The sequence below is a fragment of the Colius striatus genome, chromosome 5 (assembly GCF_028858725.1).
Source record: "Colius striatus isolate bColStr4 chromosome 5, bColStr4.1.hap1, whole genome shotgun sequence".
NCBI lineage: Eukaryota > Metazoa > Chordata > Aves > Coliiformes > Coliidae > Colius > Colius striatus.
Window position 1 is genome coordinate 43,882,596 of NC_084763.1, and position 18,107 is coordinate 43,900,702.

An 18,107-nucleotide genomic window follows, 5' to 3' on the forward strand; every position below is an offset into this window, starting at 1 on the left:
GCTTCTAAAGTCTTCATCACCATTAGCATCAAGCATTGAAAACCTTCCTCTTTTTTAAATGAAAATCATTTGTAAAACTGAATTAGGAACAACTGCTGTCCTGCCATCCTCTTCCTTCTGCCAGCCCTAACCTGCCCTTTCCCTCCCACAGTTTTTGGGTTGCGCTCCCTGCAATCTGGAGAACTGTGGGTCTTCTGACCTGCACCTGTGATGAGCAAGCTGAAATGTAAGCCAACAGAGATGGGATTTTATACCCTGAAGTTCTCAGATGGGCTACCAAAGAAACGCAGGACTCCTAACTTGAACCCTTTGAAATCATTACATAGAAAGTCAGAGCTCTGGCCAAGCCCCTGCTCTGGGGCTGCTGCTGCTCGGCTGCTAGCAGCCAGCTCGGAAATCACGCTGGTTTTGGAAAAGGCCGATGGACACAGGCAGAGCACCTTTCCTAGAGGTTTCATCTGGTCGTCCCAGGCTTCTGAACTGACACAGAGGTTCGAGCCCTGCACGTGTGACCGAGCAGTTACCCCTACGCTTCCACTGGCAGAGAAAGCTCCACAGAGACATTACACCTGAGTCAGCACCTCAAGCGGCTGATGGGCAGAATGTCGGCAGCAAGACCTTGCGACAAAAGTGATAAGTGACAAATTGGAGGAGTTTTACAGTACTAATGCTTGTTATTGCTTCTCACAAAATGTTACCAAGCTTACAATAATCTTTACACTTTCAGCAAAGATGTGAACAGTATATTTGAATATATTAAAAAGAATTAAAAAAACATTTCACAAAAAACATTTGTTGCCATATGAAAGTCTTTCAGCAAGAAATGCCCACACCGGTATTTAAACATTGTTAAAAGTAGAATGATTTGTACTAATAAATTATGCAACAAGAGAGGTAAACAAAATAAAATTACAGTATAGCTCTCCACGTTCCCCCTCCGTGCGTCCGCAGCCCTGGGAAGCAGCTCCATTTTCTGATGACTTAATTAAGAAACCGATATTTTCAGAGCAACAAAAATAAAAGCTTTTATTTGTTCATTTGAATATAAAACAGGCGTTATCACAGATGTACAAAGCGTACTGGTGGTTTAACATACAAGAAGGTTGCTGTCCTTTGCACATAAAAATTTTTGTTTGAAACTGTGATTGGCTGAGTTACATGAATTTCTCTAACCAGTCACCACACTCTATGAAATAACGCTGCTAACATTCAACTGATAAAAGGGACAGTCTTCCCTTGGGTAAAGTGTCAAGCAGGATTAAATATATATATAATAAACAAGCACCATGAGGAATCTGCTCCTGTTTGATTAGTTTTGTGTTTAAATGTTCATTGTGTACCCTCTTTTTTTTTTTGTGCATGTGCATCGAGTTGATTACATGGTTTTGTCTGACTCCAAAAGCACAAGGTCACAAGACAAACATTTTATACATTCTCATGAATGGTTTATCTACAGTACAGTTTCTAATACAGAACAATCCTTCTTTATTGCTCAGTCTGATGGTGCTTAAATGTTTCCTTCCTTTTGCTTGCACAACAAAACCAGAAACTCAGTTTTATCATTTCTCTTAACTCAGGATTTAACAACCACGGATGACAGGTTGCAGAAGAGAGCTGTTATTAACTGCGTTTCACGACTGCATTGCAGTTCTTTTATTCTCTACAAATGCAAAGTTGACTTCGTGAAGGTTAAAGTGATGCTGTGAACGCCAGCGAGACTCGTTTTGCAGTACTGAGATCAGCGATAGCAGGACTTCACAAGTTAGTTCACACACCGCAATTATGTTTGTAACCAGTCAACATCTCGTCTGAAACCTTACAACGACTTGCCGTTAAGAACAGACTTTTATTCTTTTCAGGGAGCAGAAAATGAGTTTGACAAACTAGAGGATTGGTCTGCGGACCATGAATGGGGCTATTCACAGGACAGTGAGGGCGGGAAAGACGGACTGAAAGAAAACGCGTCTGACGTGGCGAGATGCTCTGTACTGTACATGCAGACTAAAACGTCCCTACTTCTTAAACAGACTTGAAATACCCAGCGTCGAGACTCCCTTAGACGTGATATAAACATGATTACATTTGCCCTGCAACAATCTTAGTCATGCATATCCGGTAATGAGAGCCAGCACATGAACGTCATTCGGGACAATAAGAAAAGCATTCTTGGACTGCAGCTGGTAAATCCCACTCTCGATCACAAACTGGTCAATTCAGTTACAACCACATGAAGGCAGGGGAAGGGTTTAAGAAAAGGGGCACGGGCTGCAGGGAAGACAACAGAACTGGGGAATCAAACCTCTCTTTTATCCAAAGGTAGTAAAATGAAGGCAGCTGTGATGCACGTTTCCCTACTCGTCTCCCGTGACGGCCTCAGCTCGGAGGCCGCGGGACTCCTCGGCTCTTTAACAGGCAGATGGGTTCCTCTGCTGTTCTGATGCCTTTGGGGACTACTTAGCAGATGCACGGTCCGGGCCCAACCGGCTGCAGTGACTGTCAGCTCCTCACTGGTCAGGAATAAATTAAAGACCACCTAAACAATCGTTTCCTGTAAATGTAAACTGGATGTGTTGGCCACCGAGCTACGTGTCCTAGCTGAGAGGCAAATTGATAACTCTGTGCAAATAACCCCCAAAGTTTGCCTTGTAGCAATAAAAACACCAACTAAAACAATGAAAAAAAATTGTGCAACAAAGTTCTGCAGCTAGACAACAGTGCTATTCCTCAACCTGCCTTTTCTAAGTCTAACAAGTGTATGCACATGCCAGCACGAATATTTATTGTTGCCTCCACGGCAAAGAAAAGAAAATTATTGTAGTGCATTTTTAGTCTTAAATTCATTCACTGCCTTAAAGACAGCAATAATTCCACTTGCTGGTATCTAGAGGATTCCTTTTCGACAGGGATACTTAGCAATCCAGGATTGCTTTTTTTCTTTTTCTCAAAAAATTTGTGAGTAACATTTGATTATCTACAGTGGGAGACACCATGCAAGTGACAAGTACTGCATTTTAAACTTTAAAATCTTTTGTCATTAGTGAATTTATATTTCATATATATATATTTGATGTGATACTATCCACTCAAGATAATACAACACTTTGTTTTTATATTAGCAAACATTTCAAGACTTCTCATATTCTTGAATGTTTTTTTCTCTTTTATACTTCTAAAGAGATCAAAATAAATTAAACGTTTTGTACATAATTACAGAAGAAGTAGTTAACTTATCTCATCTTTTTAGTTTAGTACAAAGATATTTGCAAGTTCATTGCCGAAATACACCTTATTTATAAATTTCTTCCATTCTAACGCTAACAGCAAAGGCTCTTTGGCCTCTGGGCTTTCAGCATCTCCGACAGAAAGCTGCAAGATTTCTAATTGAAAGGTGCTACTTTGGGTATTCTCCTCGTACCACTACATAGTTTCCTAAGACGTGGGATCTAAAATGGCTTAAGTTAGTAACGGATCTGTATTCATCAGCTTCTTATGACACAGTAAAATAAATGAAGAACACAATTATTCGTATTAGTATGCAAATTGTTTTAAAAGAATCCATTTGGAGGGCAGAAGGAAAAAGAAAAATCTACTTCAGCCTACTTAATGTAAAATACAAAGCCACATTTACTCAAAAAGCAGTAATGTCCAATAAGCAAAAAAAAAGAGAAAGTTTAAAATGGGCTTTTCCAACACACTGAAGGGCCTTCACCCCATAGTCCTCCTCTTCTAAAATTTAGTGGTAAAAGAAAACATTTCACATTTTATTTCCTGCCAATCATGACTGCTTTGAAAAGTCGTAATAGAAACAGTTCCATTCTGATCAGTGTCAGCATCTTATCTGCACACTTTTTTAGTGGACACCAAAAAAATTTTATACATCTATAGTAAAGTCCATGGAAGCTTTAAGGTACAAGACTACATGTTGTAGGCCACATAGATGGGATCTAGCTGGTCTGCCAAAAATCCATCTCGTAGGTGCATACGTTGTTTCTCTCCACGGGAGTTGATAGGAATTACACCAATGTCCACAACCACCACCACCCCTACAATCAGATAGTGTTCCTCCAGAACCACGTTGGTGACCAAAGGAACCAGGTCCAAAGCTTCTTGCTCCGATCCATCCAGCTCAACTACAACGACCAATAAATTTGTCCAAGTAAACACCGCACTGGAATGAAACAAACAAGAGAAATATTAGTGGTGGAGTTTTTTTACCAGTTTGATTTTCTACCCTTTTCGCTCACCTTGGTCACCCTTTGTTTCAAATCCTAGGGCTTCTCTGTAAGCTCAGCACAAAGCGTAAACAGCGAGAGAGCCCGCGTCTGCAGGCAGGGGCAGAGCAGCCCCGTGAACTCGCCCTTTAATACTGCTGCAATACCTAAGTGTTGAACTAAACCTCACAGGAACTCCAGTCTAGTCCTTGCCCATCGTGTAAGGAGGTTGCCAGACCACACGTGGTTCCCTCTGAAGCCAGAGAAGTGTCACAGCTCTGCTGTGCTCATGAAGGCACCCAGGAGCGATGTGTGGGGGGAGGTATCTTCTCTGGGGTGTTTTAAAGGGCAGAACAGAAGAGCAAGGAGGTTAGAAGAGGCCCCAAAGGGAAGGGCAGGAACATAGTCCGAACCAAAAGACCTTTTGAGTAATCTCTGCCAAGCCAAAGGGTGTGGAGCCCTGGAGAGGTTCACACAGCCCAGTGCTGCCCAGAGACCCAGCAGGCCAGGAGGAGCTTCCTCTCTCCCAGGCCGCCAGGCCAGGGTAGCTACATGCTTCTGGACTGGGCTGCCTGCTGTCCAAGAAGGTCAGGGCTCAGCATAGAAGAGCTGCCATTTTTCTGGACCAACTGGTTTATAAAGAAATAAGAAGTGTCTCCAGCTGCTTTATTTCGTCTGTCATTTATTTCTGTTGAGTGTAAGGGGACAGGAGTTTTTACGTTCCTTATTAAGAGGTGAGATAGCCATAGCCATTATCACCAGTATTTCCTCTTTACTGAAAGAATTTTGTAAGATCTCAGGATTTTGGTTAAACCCTTGTGTCAAAGCAGGTAAATCTGGTTTCTGCTACAGGGTATCTTTTCTGGCTATGGATAATACATTTGTCCTTCCAAGTGTGGAGGCTGCGAGGGTAGGACAGTCTCGTGTATGCTTCCCTCCATCCTCCTCCCCACGTCTCAAATGTCTACAAAGGTCTGAAGTCCCACAGGAGGTCAGCAGGACTGAGGGTCCACAAAGAGCAATTTCATTCTTCCTTGCAGGTGTTTTAAGACACAGATGATGGCTGTTTCTTCCTCTAACTTATTCTACAGCACAAACAATTATATACACGTGTAATTCATACACTAAAAGAATCAGAACATAATTTCCCAGAACTGTCTCAAGCATAAGAGGGACATTGAGGTGCTGGAGTGTGTCCAAAGAAGAGGGTCTAGAGCACAAGTCTGATGAGGAGCAGCTGACGGAGCTGGGGGTGTTTAGTCTGGAGCAGAGGAGGCTGAGAGGAGACATGTTCACTCTCTACAACTACCTGAAAGGAGGTTGTAGTGAGGTGGGAGCTGGTCTCTTCTCCCAGGTTAGAAGTGGTAGGACGAGAGGAAATGGCCTCAATGGTATAGACTGGAGATTAGGAGGAACTTTTTCACTGAGAAGGTTGTTAGACATTGGCACAGGCTGACCAGGGAAGTAGAAGTAGTCAGCATTCCTGGAGGTATTTAAGAGGCGTTTAGCTGAAGTGCCGAGGGACGTGGTTTAATGGTGGATATGGTAGGATCAGGTTAACAAATGGACTCAGTGATCTTAAAGGCCTTTTCCAACCAAACGATTCTGTGATTCTCTAAGCATCTGAAAGTTAGAATATATTGTATGTATGTCAGCTTCCAAAAGAGCTACTTATCCTAAGTCAATACTTGATGGAGACATAAGTGCACTGTTTTAGTCTTCTAAGGCAATTCTGAAAATCCCCGTACTTTGGAAGCTTATCTTACTTTGCCCCAAAGTTAGCTATGAAAATGTGCTCTATGTTGATGCCTAACAGAATGGATTTTTGGAGAAAAGTACTTGCTATTTTAAAAAAAAATCATTTTCAGATCCTGACAAAAGACTATTTGATTGAATTCTTAGGTGTTTATTGATCTGGAAAACCACTGGCCAGCCAAAGCAAGGCTGTGTGGGCTCCTTTTGATTTACTACTGCTATGAAATGAATTTTAATTTGCACTTATGTTTTCAGAGACATTCTATTAAGTTTTGATTGATGGTAAATATTAACAAAGTGAATTATCAGTCTGCACAGGTGATCATATCCAGAGAGGTCCTAGAATTTTCATGGATTGCTGTACAAGCATTTAAATTAATAGCATATATTTTAACAAAAAAACTTGGGGAAGCTTTATTAAAATAAAAGTTAACAGTTGAAACCATGCCTTAAACCCACCATTAGCTTGTTACACGGGAAACCAGTCGTTGGCAAGATTCAGGAGCAGGTCCCAAAAACAGCTTAGGAGAAGTTAGTTTTTCTTAGCTCCAAAGACAGATTCCTAAAACCTTCATGAAGCTTCTATTAATTCCTAGAGCCAGTGCCTCTCTGAAGACAGTTTCCATTTAATTTAAAACTCATTTCAGATGCCATGATTCTAACTCACTGGTGACCAGTTTAAGTAAAAGGAAATATTTCCCTTTATGTTCTTAGTTGAGATGAAGACATATTGGCCAGCATATATTACTTAGGAAGGTATTAACTTTCTAACCCTGACGAATAATTAAAAAATACCACAATCCCAAAACCCACAAAAAGGAAGGCTGTACTTTCTCAGGAAATGATGGAATCACACGCAATAGGTGCAGCACGGCCAGTGCACTGAGCTGGGAACGGCCCCTCCTGCTGCTTTCATCCCACCAAATCCTTCAGGAAAAGCAAGGAAGTTGTTGAAACACCTTCACAGAAAGAGGCCCATAATGGTTTTCTTTTGCAAATACCTTGTGTAGCTTTACCTATTTGTCATTATGCTGAGAGAAAACCACTTCCTAGCAAGCTCCAGGAAGCTATGTTCTGTTCCTCTTTCGATCGTCTGTAGTTTAAATGATTCAACAATGTGCTTTAATCAAAACACATACATGCATTATTTCTCAAGATATTTTGCACTAATAAAAACACTGTAAGAAATGCCTGGTGTAGTCCTACATCACAATAAAAAACCACCATGCCATTCTTTTGCTTGTTACGCGTTGAGACCCAGGAGGTCCAACGTCAGAGGTGGTTGATTTTGTGCTAGAATTTCTTAAGACACAATAACTCTTTTCAATGCCCTTTTTGATCTGATCCTGAATGACAGAAGCTGCATAGCAAGATCCTACTTTAGTCAACAAGTTGTTGCTTTCTCCAACAATGCTAAAAGTTACAAAATGAGCATGTGTTTCTTGGGAGCTGAAGCTTTTTTTTACAATCTATTGACCAGACATACCCAGTTCCTTTTGTTACCAAAAAGTATCGATGCAGTTAAATCCTCAATGGGTCACAAACAACAAAGGCCTCCAACAAGAACGGTGGCTCATACCCCCATCCAAAGAAAGTCATATGCAAAGTATACATAAAAAGAAAGATTTAACTGGTTATTTTGTTAAGGAGTGTTTCACAAAGGCAAGAGAAAGATCTCTATGTGGAGCTGAAAGAGAAATTAAATGAGAAAAGTCAAGGACAGTCAGGAAGAAGTTAGGAAGACGTTGGGGACTGTGAACAAACCAGATGTTGTCACTCTTGAACTACTGTGTGCCCATTTTCTGCAGGGACCACATGAGAGAAACATTTAGTTCATCAGCAGTCTCTGAGGAAAAAAGACTTGGCCTTTGGGCAAAGCGTGGTTAACAGTACAGTGTGTGTTCTGAATCCTCACTCGTGCCTCAGACATACTCACCCAAGTACTGAGAAGACTTAAGGCACTGAGAATTATTTACATTATTTACATTTACTTACAGCTTTTTAAAGAAATTCAGTGGCCTTTTTCTTCAATCCTCCCAGCTGACCCCAATCCTTCTTTAGTTGCCACTACCCTACCCAGGATTTCCATGATAATGAAAGAAAAAGGATCCTCAAAGTGGTCTTGAAATAAAGGAACGTAATTTAAGCATTTTTGGCCACTGAAACCCATGATGTCAGTCTGCTATGGCTCTTTCATTTGCTCCCCATGAACACCTTGATTTATGAATCTGTGGTCATCCTACAACAGAGCTCCCTAAATAGCCTGATGTGAAAACTTTCTATCCGCTGCTGATACCGTTCTGACACATTTTCAAGGCGAATTTCACAGCATCCTTAACGTGTTCACGCTGGCCTATATCAGGACACAGAATTTGCCACCTCATGTGATGGCTCGTTAGCAGAAGAACATACCAAGGGGAATGATGCTTGAGGGAGGAGGCAATAAAGCAAAACTTTGGTTACATTCACCCAAGCAATTAATTGCCTTACTTTTAAGAGGTATTTCAGGAAAAAAGCAAGGTGCTTTGTCTAAAGGAAACAATCTGGTGGCTGTGCCTCATTATTAAGTTTCCTGCTCCAGGCCACACCTTTGCAGCCAGGACTGAAAAGAAAAATGGAGAGTCACATCTTATACTCGCTAAATTGCCATGGCTGCTGCGACAGGTTAATTTTGGTTGAAAGGAGAAGAGTTGAACTGAGGTTGTATCAAAACAACTACCTGATTCAGTCTTCTAATGCAAGAATAATGAAAAGCAATTTGTTTTCATGTTGGCCTCGAGAAACGATTACCTGCTGTGTGCATCTGATGACGTGATGCACTGATTAAGACATCATTATAACTCATTGATTTACTCCAATTTCCATTGTGACCTTGATCTGTTCGCTGCTTGATTTATTAATAAACAATTCAAAAGGGAGTGTGTTCACCAATAAAGTTTATTAGTGTGCTCATTTATTGGAAATGTTTGCCTGCTTCCTCCTTCTAATAACTTGAACTCATAATAACTTTAACTCATACAAGTTTGCTTTTCCTGGCCAGAATATAAACCTCAAACTTCAAGAAACAGCTACTGACCTAGCTGAGAAGTGCTTGCCTTTCTCAAATTAGAAGTTTAATTCTTCACTTGTACTTGAAATCATGTTAAAAAAGAAACATATTGAATGATCTTAGCAGAGAACAGTCCTTGCCGATTAAATCCATTCATGGAAAGTTTCATCCTAAGGACGTATATAAGGGTGGGTTATAAATTCTGTGACTATCCTGAGACAGCCCATTTCCTGGATCAATTGCAACATCCGAGAAAAAGCCCAGACATCACAGATATTTTAGCTTTATATAAGGACCCCAGTGTTATATAATCCTTACCATTCTGTGATGCTCTTGTGTGCTCTAATTACAGAGGTTTCGATATCGATCGGATGGTATCTCATCCCTCGTAACTCCATGGCTTCATCTAATGCACCCACGACATAAAGTGCATCATGGCGTTCTGGTTGCAAGGAGAAAAAAATATTCATGATTGTAGTCTCCAGTACATTGAAATAGAAAATTGTTCACATTAAGATATAAGTAAAATGAGCATGACGTTTATAAACTAGCCTCGAATTTCTGAAACCCCAGATTTCTCAGCTAATGAGAATGTTCCGTCACTGAAGTGCAATGCAGAGCTGAAAGCAGAAGAAAGCAAGGCAGAAACACCATTCCCATTTGAAGAAGAGTAAGGTGGAAGTCTTTAGCCAAAGACAGTGGCAGAAATTCCTGTTTTTCTCCCAGGTGGATGCAGAACAGACTCATTTGTTTTTAAGGTGCCCTAATTCGACAACAGGCTCCTTGTTTTGGATGGATTTAATCCGAACAGTATGGACGATCTTCCAGTAGCTTTCTGATGGTCAGTGCTGATGCTTAAAGTGTATGCTAAAGGTGTTTAGCCAATAAAATAGAAATAGATACTAAATGCCAGACAGCAAATTGCTCATTCAGACAAATGGGAAGCTTTGGACCGTAATACTCTTATAGTACAAACTTTTACTAACTAGAGAAATAAATGAGGCTGAAATGACACTTTAAAAAAATATATGAGGCTGATAATAAATGACTGCATGTTATTCATAAAGAAATAATATTCCCTAATAGACTTAAAAGCAGATAGCTGGCTCTTTTAAAATTTATTTAGATAGCTTCATGGCAGAGATGTGAAGGCAATATAACCTCTACCAATAATAAAGGGCAGAGAACTTTCTGCCCTGGGAGCTGAAAGTGGGAGGAGAATGAAGACTTAGCCAATCTATGCCAGGAAAAGGTTTAAGCCACTTGGATCCTTAAATTGCAATAGTCTCAAAGAATCCTGCAGTTTCTCAAGGCTGCTCTGTCATTATGGAAAGAAAAAAGCCTGTGCAACCAAAAGTAAATCTCTTCAGATGCTAACATAAGGACAGGGCTGCAGTTGTAACCCACAGTGATTACTAAAATGCTTTCAGATTGGATGAATTGACTCTTTGGCTGAATACTGGCTCCTGCACGGACACTGGGGCCCTCACAGGTGCTCACATTGTTGTTAGAAACCATACTTTGCCCACAGCCTCGGCTGCTACCTCAGCCAGCTGCCACTTGTGGCACTGTACTCTTCAAAAATCGCAGGAAAGTAACAGTTTTCTTGTTTTCCCAAGCAGGGGCTTTGCCTGCCTGGCCATACTGGTTTGCCTACACATGTACATGAGATAAGGAATGTCATAGAAACAAGTAACAAAATCCTGTATATTCCCAACAGAAACACCAACACCTCAGTTTCTCCTGCAGGTTACCGCCTGTATTACACTTCAGTAACCATCCCCACAGGCATAAAGACAAGGAGATTTGAGAAAGGGACGGTTACTGCAGAAAAGTTTCTAACAGAGGAATTGTCAAAGAGGGTGGCTGTCACAAGAGGGACAGGGCTCAGACTCCCATTTCTCTCTGCATGAGTCCATTCCTGCAGATATAACCATGAGAATAAATGATGGCTTTTAGGCTGCATGTCGTATTTTTCATGCTGAACCATGTGGCACAATAACAAGGCCAAAAAGTCACTGGTGGAGGGGATTTCTAGCACCTGAGGTCCAGCAGAGCAAAAGCAACCGTTTCAGCAGGGAAATTTTGCCTTCTGTCTTATTTTCTGATTATTTTCACTAAGGCTTTTTTGCTGTTCCACAGGTTTCACAGATGGAACACACTGGGTAGCACAGGCCAAGAGACATGAGCCAGCCTCAAAATAATTCACATTATGTGCACAGGCCTAGATGATGAGATATGTCTTACCTCCATTTGCATCTGTGAGTTCTGTTCTTCTCAGGAATCCCAGATAGCCAGTTCGAGCCCAAATAGTCTGTGTGTCTCCAAAGCTGAGTCTTGAATTAAAATGATCTGACTGCAAAGATTCATCTCCGTAGATGGTAAAATACCCACTGGCATTGTGAGTGCTGTGAACCCATATCTAAGTTAAAAGCAATTATACTGGTATTAATTAAAGTAGCTTTCCAGAATGAGGCATTATTGAAAATTCTTGATGCAACTATTTTAGTCATATCTAGATAACACCATAAAGCCTCTTAACACTGTTTCTGAACCCGTAACTGACCTCATTATAGGCACATTGACCCCTGTGTGACCTCGCTGAAGTCAGTATGCAGGTCTGAGCTGTGCCTGGAGGAGAGGGAGGCTGGGCTTGTGGCTGGGGGGATGCCTGCCTTGCAATCCCCCAGCTTCCAGTTACCCCAAAGCCCGCACAGTCTCCCTGATGGGCTCAGACACTTTACTTTCAAGGGCGAGGCCACAGACCTTCACCCATGGAGACGGATTCATTTCTTCTAACTCAAGGCATCATGGAAATTTTTACTATTTCATAGTAATGCAATCTTCCAGAGGAATCTCACAATCATATTGCAGTTTTAATTATGACTAAGCAAATTCTTCATTTTGTTAATTAGATTTTTAATTGCTCATTGAAAATAACTTTTTTCCTCTCTACAAACATAAAATAAATTGGAACAACATATAGCCTTGCTCAACTCCGCTAATGAGAGCACTTCAGTGTGTTGAAGCACAATGATTATAAAGAGAATAGCACTAGAAAACCATCTAACTGAAATTAGACTAATCAATAAACTTATTTTTTCACGTAAATTTCCATGAGAACTAGTGAAGCACCAAGTAGAAAATGGTGTTAGAAAAAGCAGATATTTTTCAAATTTTTAGCAAACTTGAGCTATCATTAGTATTTACCAAGTATGTTACTATCAATATTCGTAATGATACAGCTACCATGCTGCACACTTTATATACTGCATAATTCACAAATCTGTAGAAATCACAGTTTCTTAACCAGGAATTTGACAGGATGCATTGCAGGAAGCCACTGGCAGACACGACAACAGCTTTATCTCTGCAACTTAGTTCAGAGCACACAAAGGCGCAAATTTCACGACTCACCTCACCAAGATGAGAATCTCCTAAGGGTCCCTTTGTTTCTGGATTAGCAATAATGATACGTACTCCTGGGAGGATCTATCGAAAGCAAACACGGAGCAGTAAGAAAGCAGATATCAACTAATAGTCACATGCTGACTCTTTGTCCCCCCAGAAACCTTCACTAAAAACTAGAAGAAATCCTTAAAATTTAAAGTAGACTTATAAAAAACTAAAATAGTCCACAGATGTAATGAATTCTGAGATATCTGGGAAATGCTGAGAAAGCCTTCTTCACTTTGTGTATCTGCGCTGTCATTAACATCGCCTCAGAAATCAAACGTTCACCGACAACACCAAAATCCTACCAAATGGCCCAAATCTCTCTGAGAGTATGTAACAGAAAAAATCCCCAAAACATTAGCCATATGTAATTTGGGCCTGAAAAAAACCAAAACCCAGAGGCACTGTTCAATCTCTCCAGAACAAGGCCCAGCCAATGACTTCATGTCATGGATATCTTAACTTTCAGTACTTACTTTTCCTGACTCCATGAGAGGTAAACTATGTGGAGATCCTCTTTCCACTAAACGAACTCTGTAAAATACATGTAACAATAATACATATACTACACGGTTGTGTTGATTTCCTTTCATTAACATTCATTTCTAAAAGGAACAGTTAATGGGCACAGAGAGCAATGTTAGTTTTGGAAGAGTTGAAGCTTACATCCTGTAGAACATAATCAGGCCCAATATTTAATCTTAGTCAAGACTCATGGCTGGGAAAATAACAAAAAAAAAGAAGTGTGTGAAGGTTTTCTTAAATATTAAATCCCTCAAAAGTAGTTGGTGCCTTTTATTTGTTTTCGATAGCCTTTTAGAAATGGAATTCCACGCACAAATTAATTCACAACAAGAGGGATCTAAAATATTGATTTCCCACAAGAGCATGATAAATGCCAGGGCAGAGACACAGCATGTGAGCTGAGTGAGCAACCACATTCCAAGAATAGCTAACAGTTAAAATCAGTCATATCAAAACAACTCATAACCTGGCCTCAGCTTCAAATCTGCATTTGCAATCTTTTAATTATTTTCACTGAAGAGTGGTTGATAAACATTTAGATATATAAAAAAATAATGAAATATGTTATTAATGCTAAGGTTAGACCTTTGAGTGTGGCTTTCTGATTCCCTCTTCCTTTCTCACATGACGTATTCCCACTAAAGGAACAGAAATGGCAGCTCTCCTTCAGTGGTGTAAAACGGTCTGGAAGGAAATTCCTCATTTAACCTCAGAAAAGTATTTAGCAGGTTAGAGTGAAAGATACTTTAAAGTCCTAAAATAGCTGATGATCTCAGTCAGTAGATGAAGAAAATTTTCCTGGATCCTAAGTGAGATAAATGTAAAAGTTCTAACAGCCCATGAACTTAAGCTTCCCACTCCCAAACATTTTTCACAATCCACTTAACTAAGCTAAATCTGGGCTTCTGTCAGACCAGCTGTTCTTACTCCTTTCCTCCCCTCAGCTCTGCGATTAGAAACAACAAAAAAACCCCAACACGAGATGCTTAAAGCCCAGCCCTATAGAAAGTAGAGATGGAACATCAGAAGAAAGGAAGACATAGCTAGGAGCAGATGGGTGGGGAACTGGATCCCATTAAATTGATCATGAAACTGCAGTCTACTAGGAGCAGCCACAATAGATCTTTTCCAGACTCTTTTCAGGTCTTTTTTACAGCTAGAGTACTGTGGGGCTCAGTTTGGGAAAGGAGGGATGAGACACAGAGAGACCTCAGCTAGACATGCCTTTGGAGAAGAACAAAGCTTTGGCAAGTTCAGCCCCTAAAGGTAAAGGAGACCAAAAAAGATTTTTTATTTTATTTTTTCACAATTTCTTTGCTCCAAAAGTCTTCTATAAAAGCTGGGACTAACGAGGTCAAGGCAAGAATAGTGAATAGTGTTTTATGTGCAGTTCTGGGAAGTCTCTCAACCTTGATGGACAGGGCAGGGCTGAGCCCTGAGACACTGCACATCAGTGTGAACAGTTCCTTGTACTAACAAAAAGAGATCCAGACCAAATACTGAGCAATTTCAGCCTGCTCTTCCAAGTCATTTGGAGAGGAAAAGGATGCAAACTGCCTTACAAGAGGCAATGCCTGGAGCAGGCATGGTTAGGTAGCTGCAGCCTGAGCTGCTCACCTGCCAGATAGATACATAACAGGAATCACCTTCCAACCTTTGTCCAACAGCCACAAAACTTCCAGACAGAGCCTGAAGCACTAATTACCACTTGTGTGTGCTACCTTTAATGTTATACTGTCATTGCTTTATGCTGTATTGCTCCCTTAAGGCTCTGCTGTGTTCATGTTTTCTACATTTTCTGTTGAGGTTCCCACCAGCTGAAGAGCCATAAGGCCACCACTGGATTCACAGCAAAAGCAGTGAAGCTACAGCATCCATCTGTTCAACCAGGGACACAGATGCAAGGCAGCAAAAACCCAAGCCACAGCAGCTTCTGTACAAGGTAGGTATGCAAAGCTACACTAACTCTACCCTATGAAGTGTATGTCTACATAAGCCACACTTGCACTGATGTTCAAATGGCAAGTCAAGACATAGATATTTAGGAATTTGTAGCACCAGCTTTAAAAATAACTGTGCATATGGAAACAAAATTGAATATTGCAAAACCAAGCTGTTAATAATGCCTATATTTCTGTCTTTTTACAGGTATCATTGTTCTGTAAAATCGTATTACTGTAGAAACACCAAATGCCTTTAACCCAGTTCTTCCAAACAACTGACATCTCCTATCTTTAGATATGTATTTGCAGACAGGTAGCTGTTCACAGAAGAATTAGTCATCATCTCAACCACAGACAGTTATCTTATTTATTATTTACCAACATTTGTCAAGTAGACAAAATCTTTAGAAAGAGACCATTTTAAAACCACAGCCATAAGCACTGTTAAGGATGATGGTATAACAAAAGTGAGGAAATACTTGATTGGAATTTCAGATTGGTTTAAGATTAATTTGATTTAGGTAACAGTAGCAAAAAACTCCCGGGGCAGGAAGAGTGCATGCCAGAGCTGTTCAGCTGCCCAGAGATACTGCTGGCCTTTGCTCCCTTCCTGTTCATAAGAAGAGAACTGTTGCTGAATTTCAGGCCTAGCGGAAATCACATATAATAAAGCTACACATTCAACAGTCAATGGAGTGATTACTAGAAATGAGTCAACATTCACAAATCTGCCCATCCCTTTCCTCTTTGTTTTCAGCATCTCTGCTTCCCAGTTTGTTCTTATTATCACTAGCATATTCTTCTAGTTCTCTTCTCCACCTATTTATTTTAACCTTGCCTGATTTCTTAGCACATGACAATCCAGAAGGTGCAATTTCTCAGTTTCCAATTCTGTTACACCTCTCCCACTCTGTGCTTTCCACCTTACATCCCTGCAGAGTGAGCACGGCACGGCACTAGACATAGAATTGGCATTTCCTGGAGGATTTCTGCAAGGGTCCTGTTAGCGCTCAAAAATTCAGGACTCTGTGAAAAGTTTCTGCTAAGCACACAGTCCCTTTGGGAATAGACTGTTAAACCTCTACCAACTCTGAAATAATGAAAGACATTTTGCCACAAAGAGATTTCAAGAAAAAAATAGAAGTAAAACATTAGATTCTGATGCTACCAACTCCTATGTGCATATTTAATCTCAAGCATGTAACAGGCTTATTAACTCCACTGGGACTAGTCTCCTGAATAAATTATGGACATTAGGCAATCATTTTTAAAATTAGTTTTACTGTGCCTCAGCATAAAATAATTCAGCTGTCCCAACTCCTCCCCAAGAGATTTCCATTTTGCCAGTGACAAACCCAGACTGCAGACACGATTGAGAACTTTTTTGGTTTCCCTCTTGAGTGAGCAGCCTCACTGTCTCTGGCAGGCGAGGTAAAAAATGGCAGAATTACCCAGGTGATGCTGGCAAAGAAAATCACTGCCCCTTTACAGCCTTCTTAGGACCATGTTAGTAAACCTTCTCTGAATTAATGAATAATCAGAACGTGCTCACAGACTGCAGAGATCTAGAAATGTCCTGTTTCCCTGCAGTGCCCCAGCCATTCTTTGTTGGAAGTGACAATCTCTTAGGAAGTGAGTACTGAGCCTTTTTTTGCTGCTTTCTGCTGCCTCCAAGCCTTGCTGAGAAGAGCCAAGGAGAACATGGCAGTAGAGCCAGCCTGGGCAAAGAGCCTAAAAATCAGGTGGATGGAAGAAGAATGTTGCCCTTGGGTGTGAAAGCTACTTTTGCACCTTCTGGTGGTTTGCAGCCAAGCTGAGAAGGGAAACATAAATGAGTGACCCAATGTAGGGCAGGCATAGCTTCTTTCCCACCAAAATGCCTCATTAGAGAGAGGCAGATGATGTTTAAGAATCACTGCATTGTTACAAAGTTGTAACATGCAATAGCTCTGTAGTATTTCGGTAGACCAGTACAGGAAGGCATAACTTTTATGGTTTTTTTTTCACTGGTTCCTTTTCTTTAAAACACCTCTTAACTGGAGCTGTACAGCTGAGAAAGCTGCCTATGTTTAAAAGTCTGGCTACTGGGATTGAATAGGGAATGCAGCTACAACACCAATATGTATTAGATTGCTTTTCTTGTTGCAATTTAATATATTGGACAGAGCTCACCTCCTTTAAATCAAACACTTACTATAGAAAAATAGGGCTGTAATCTGAATTCAGAATGAAAACTGGCAAGTTATAACTAACTGGGCACTGTAAGCACTGTGCAACAAAGGGGATATTGGAACACAATAACCATGTCTTTCTGCCAAACCACCTCACATGAAACAGCAGATTTTGTTGATGCTCCTTCTTAGATCTGGTCTGTTTGGTAATGAAAACTCTCCAAAATATAGTCCACAGCGCACTAGTATTTTGGAGAGTTTGTCAGCAGAGGTATTAACTGTTACTTTGGGAACCTGCAAGGGCTGGAGCATGCAGAGTGGTACCAACCAACGTTATGATGCTGAAACTGGACAAATCTTCAAAGCCAACTGTGCTGCTGCTCAGAGAAAGACTTTACATTCTGCGACTCCAACAGAGATGGAAGGAAGTTATGAGGTCACCCAAGTCTCACTCCTTGCCAGAAAAAGACTGTTCCCTGCAGCGCACTTCTGAGTGCTTTGTCTACTCCTGTTCTAGGATTTCAAACGATGGGGCTTCTTCCACTTCCCTTGAGAGTTTATTTCTCAGCTGACTGTATTTCATACTCAGAAGCCTTTCATAGTCGGGAACTTTTTTACTCTGTGATGCTCAGCACAAACTGTTCTTAGCTTCCTATTGTTATTTCTAACTAGCTCTCCATGTCCAATTCAAAGGAGTTTCTCCCTCTGTTCCCTTTCTTTTTGAAATATAACTCAGCTAAAGAGTTTGCTATTTACACCAACACTTGGCCAAACTCCAGACTTTGGATTTTTTTCTTTCCTTTATAGCCATTCCCACAAACTGAGCCACAGTAACTGCCCTCCTCCTCCTTCCCAGTATGCCAGCATCTTCTGGTCTAAGTCAGGCTTAGGGACTGAAGCACTGCAGCTTCCATCATTTCAAGCTCTTATTTCCCTGTCCACCTTACTAACCCTTCATCCTATCTGGAGCGGTCCCTTTGCACACCATGACACTTTG

The 18,107-nt window shown here is 40.8% G+C and overlaps 1 protein-coding gene across 4 annotated transcripts in view; it reads right to left on the minus strand.

Annotated features, from left to right (window-relative positions):
- Positions 1-791: 791 nt before the first annotated feature.
- The window catches only part of DIP2C (disco interacting protein 2 homolog C), a 322,942-nt gene continuing 305,626 nt past the window's right edge, over positions 792-18,107 (minus strand). For all 4 annotated transcript variants that reach the window (XM_061996483.1, XM_061996482.1, XM_061996481.1 and 1 more), the window contains 5 exons: positions 12,948-13,005; positions 12,433-12,507; positions 11,263-11,437; positions 9,334-9,457; positions 792-4,168 (listed from right to left, as the gene is read on the minus strand). In XM_061996483.1, coding sequence (XP_061852467.1) covers positions 3,916-4,168; positions 9,334-9,457; positions 11,263-11,437; positions 12,433-12,507; positions 12,948-13,005 — 685 coding nt within the window. In that variant the 3' untranslated portion in view covers positions 792-3,915. The remainder of the gene's footprint in view (positions 4,169-9,333; positions 9,458-11,262; positions 11,438-12,432; positions 12,508-12,947; positions 13,006-18,107) is intronic.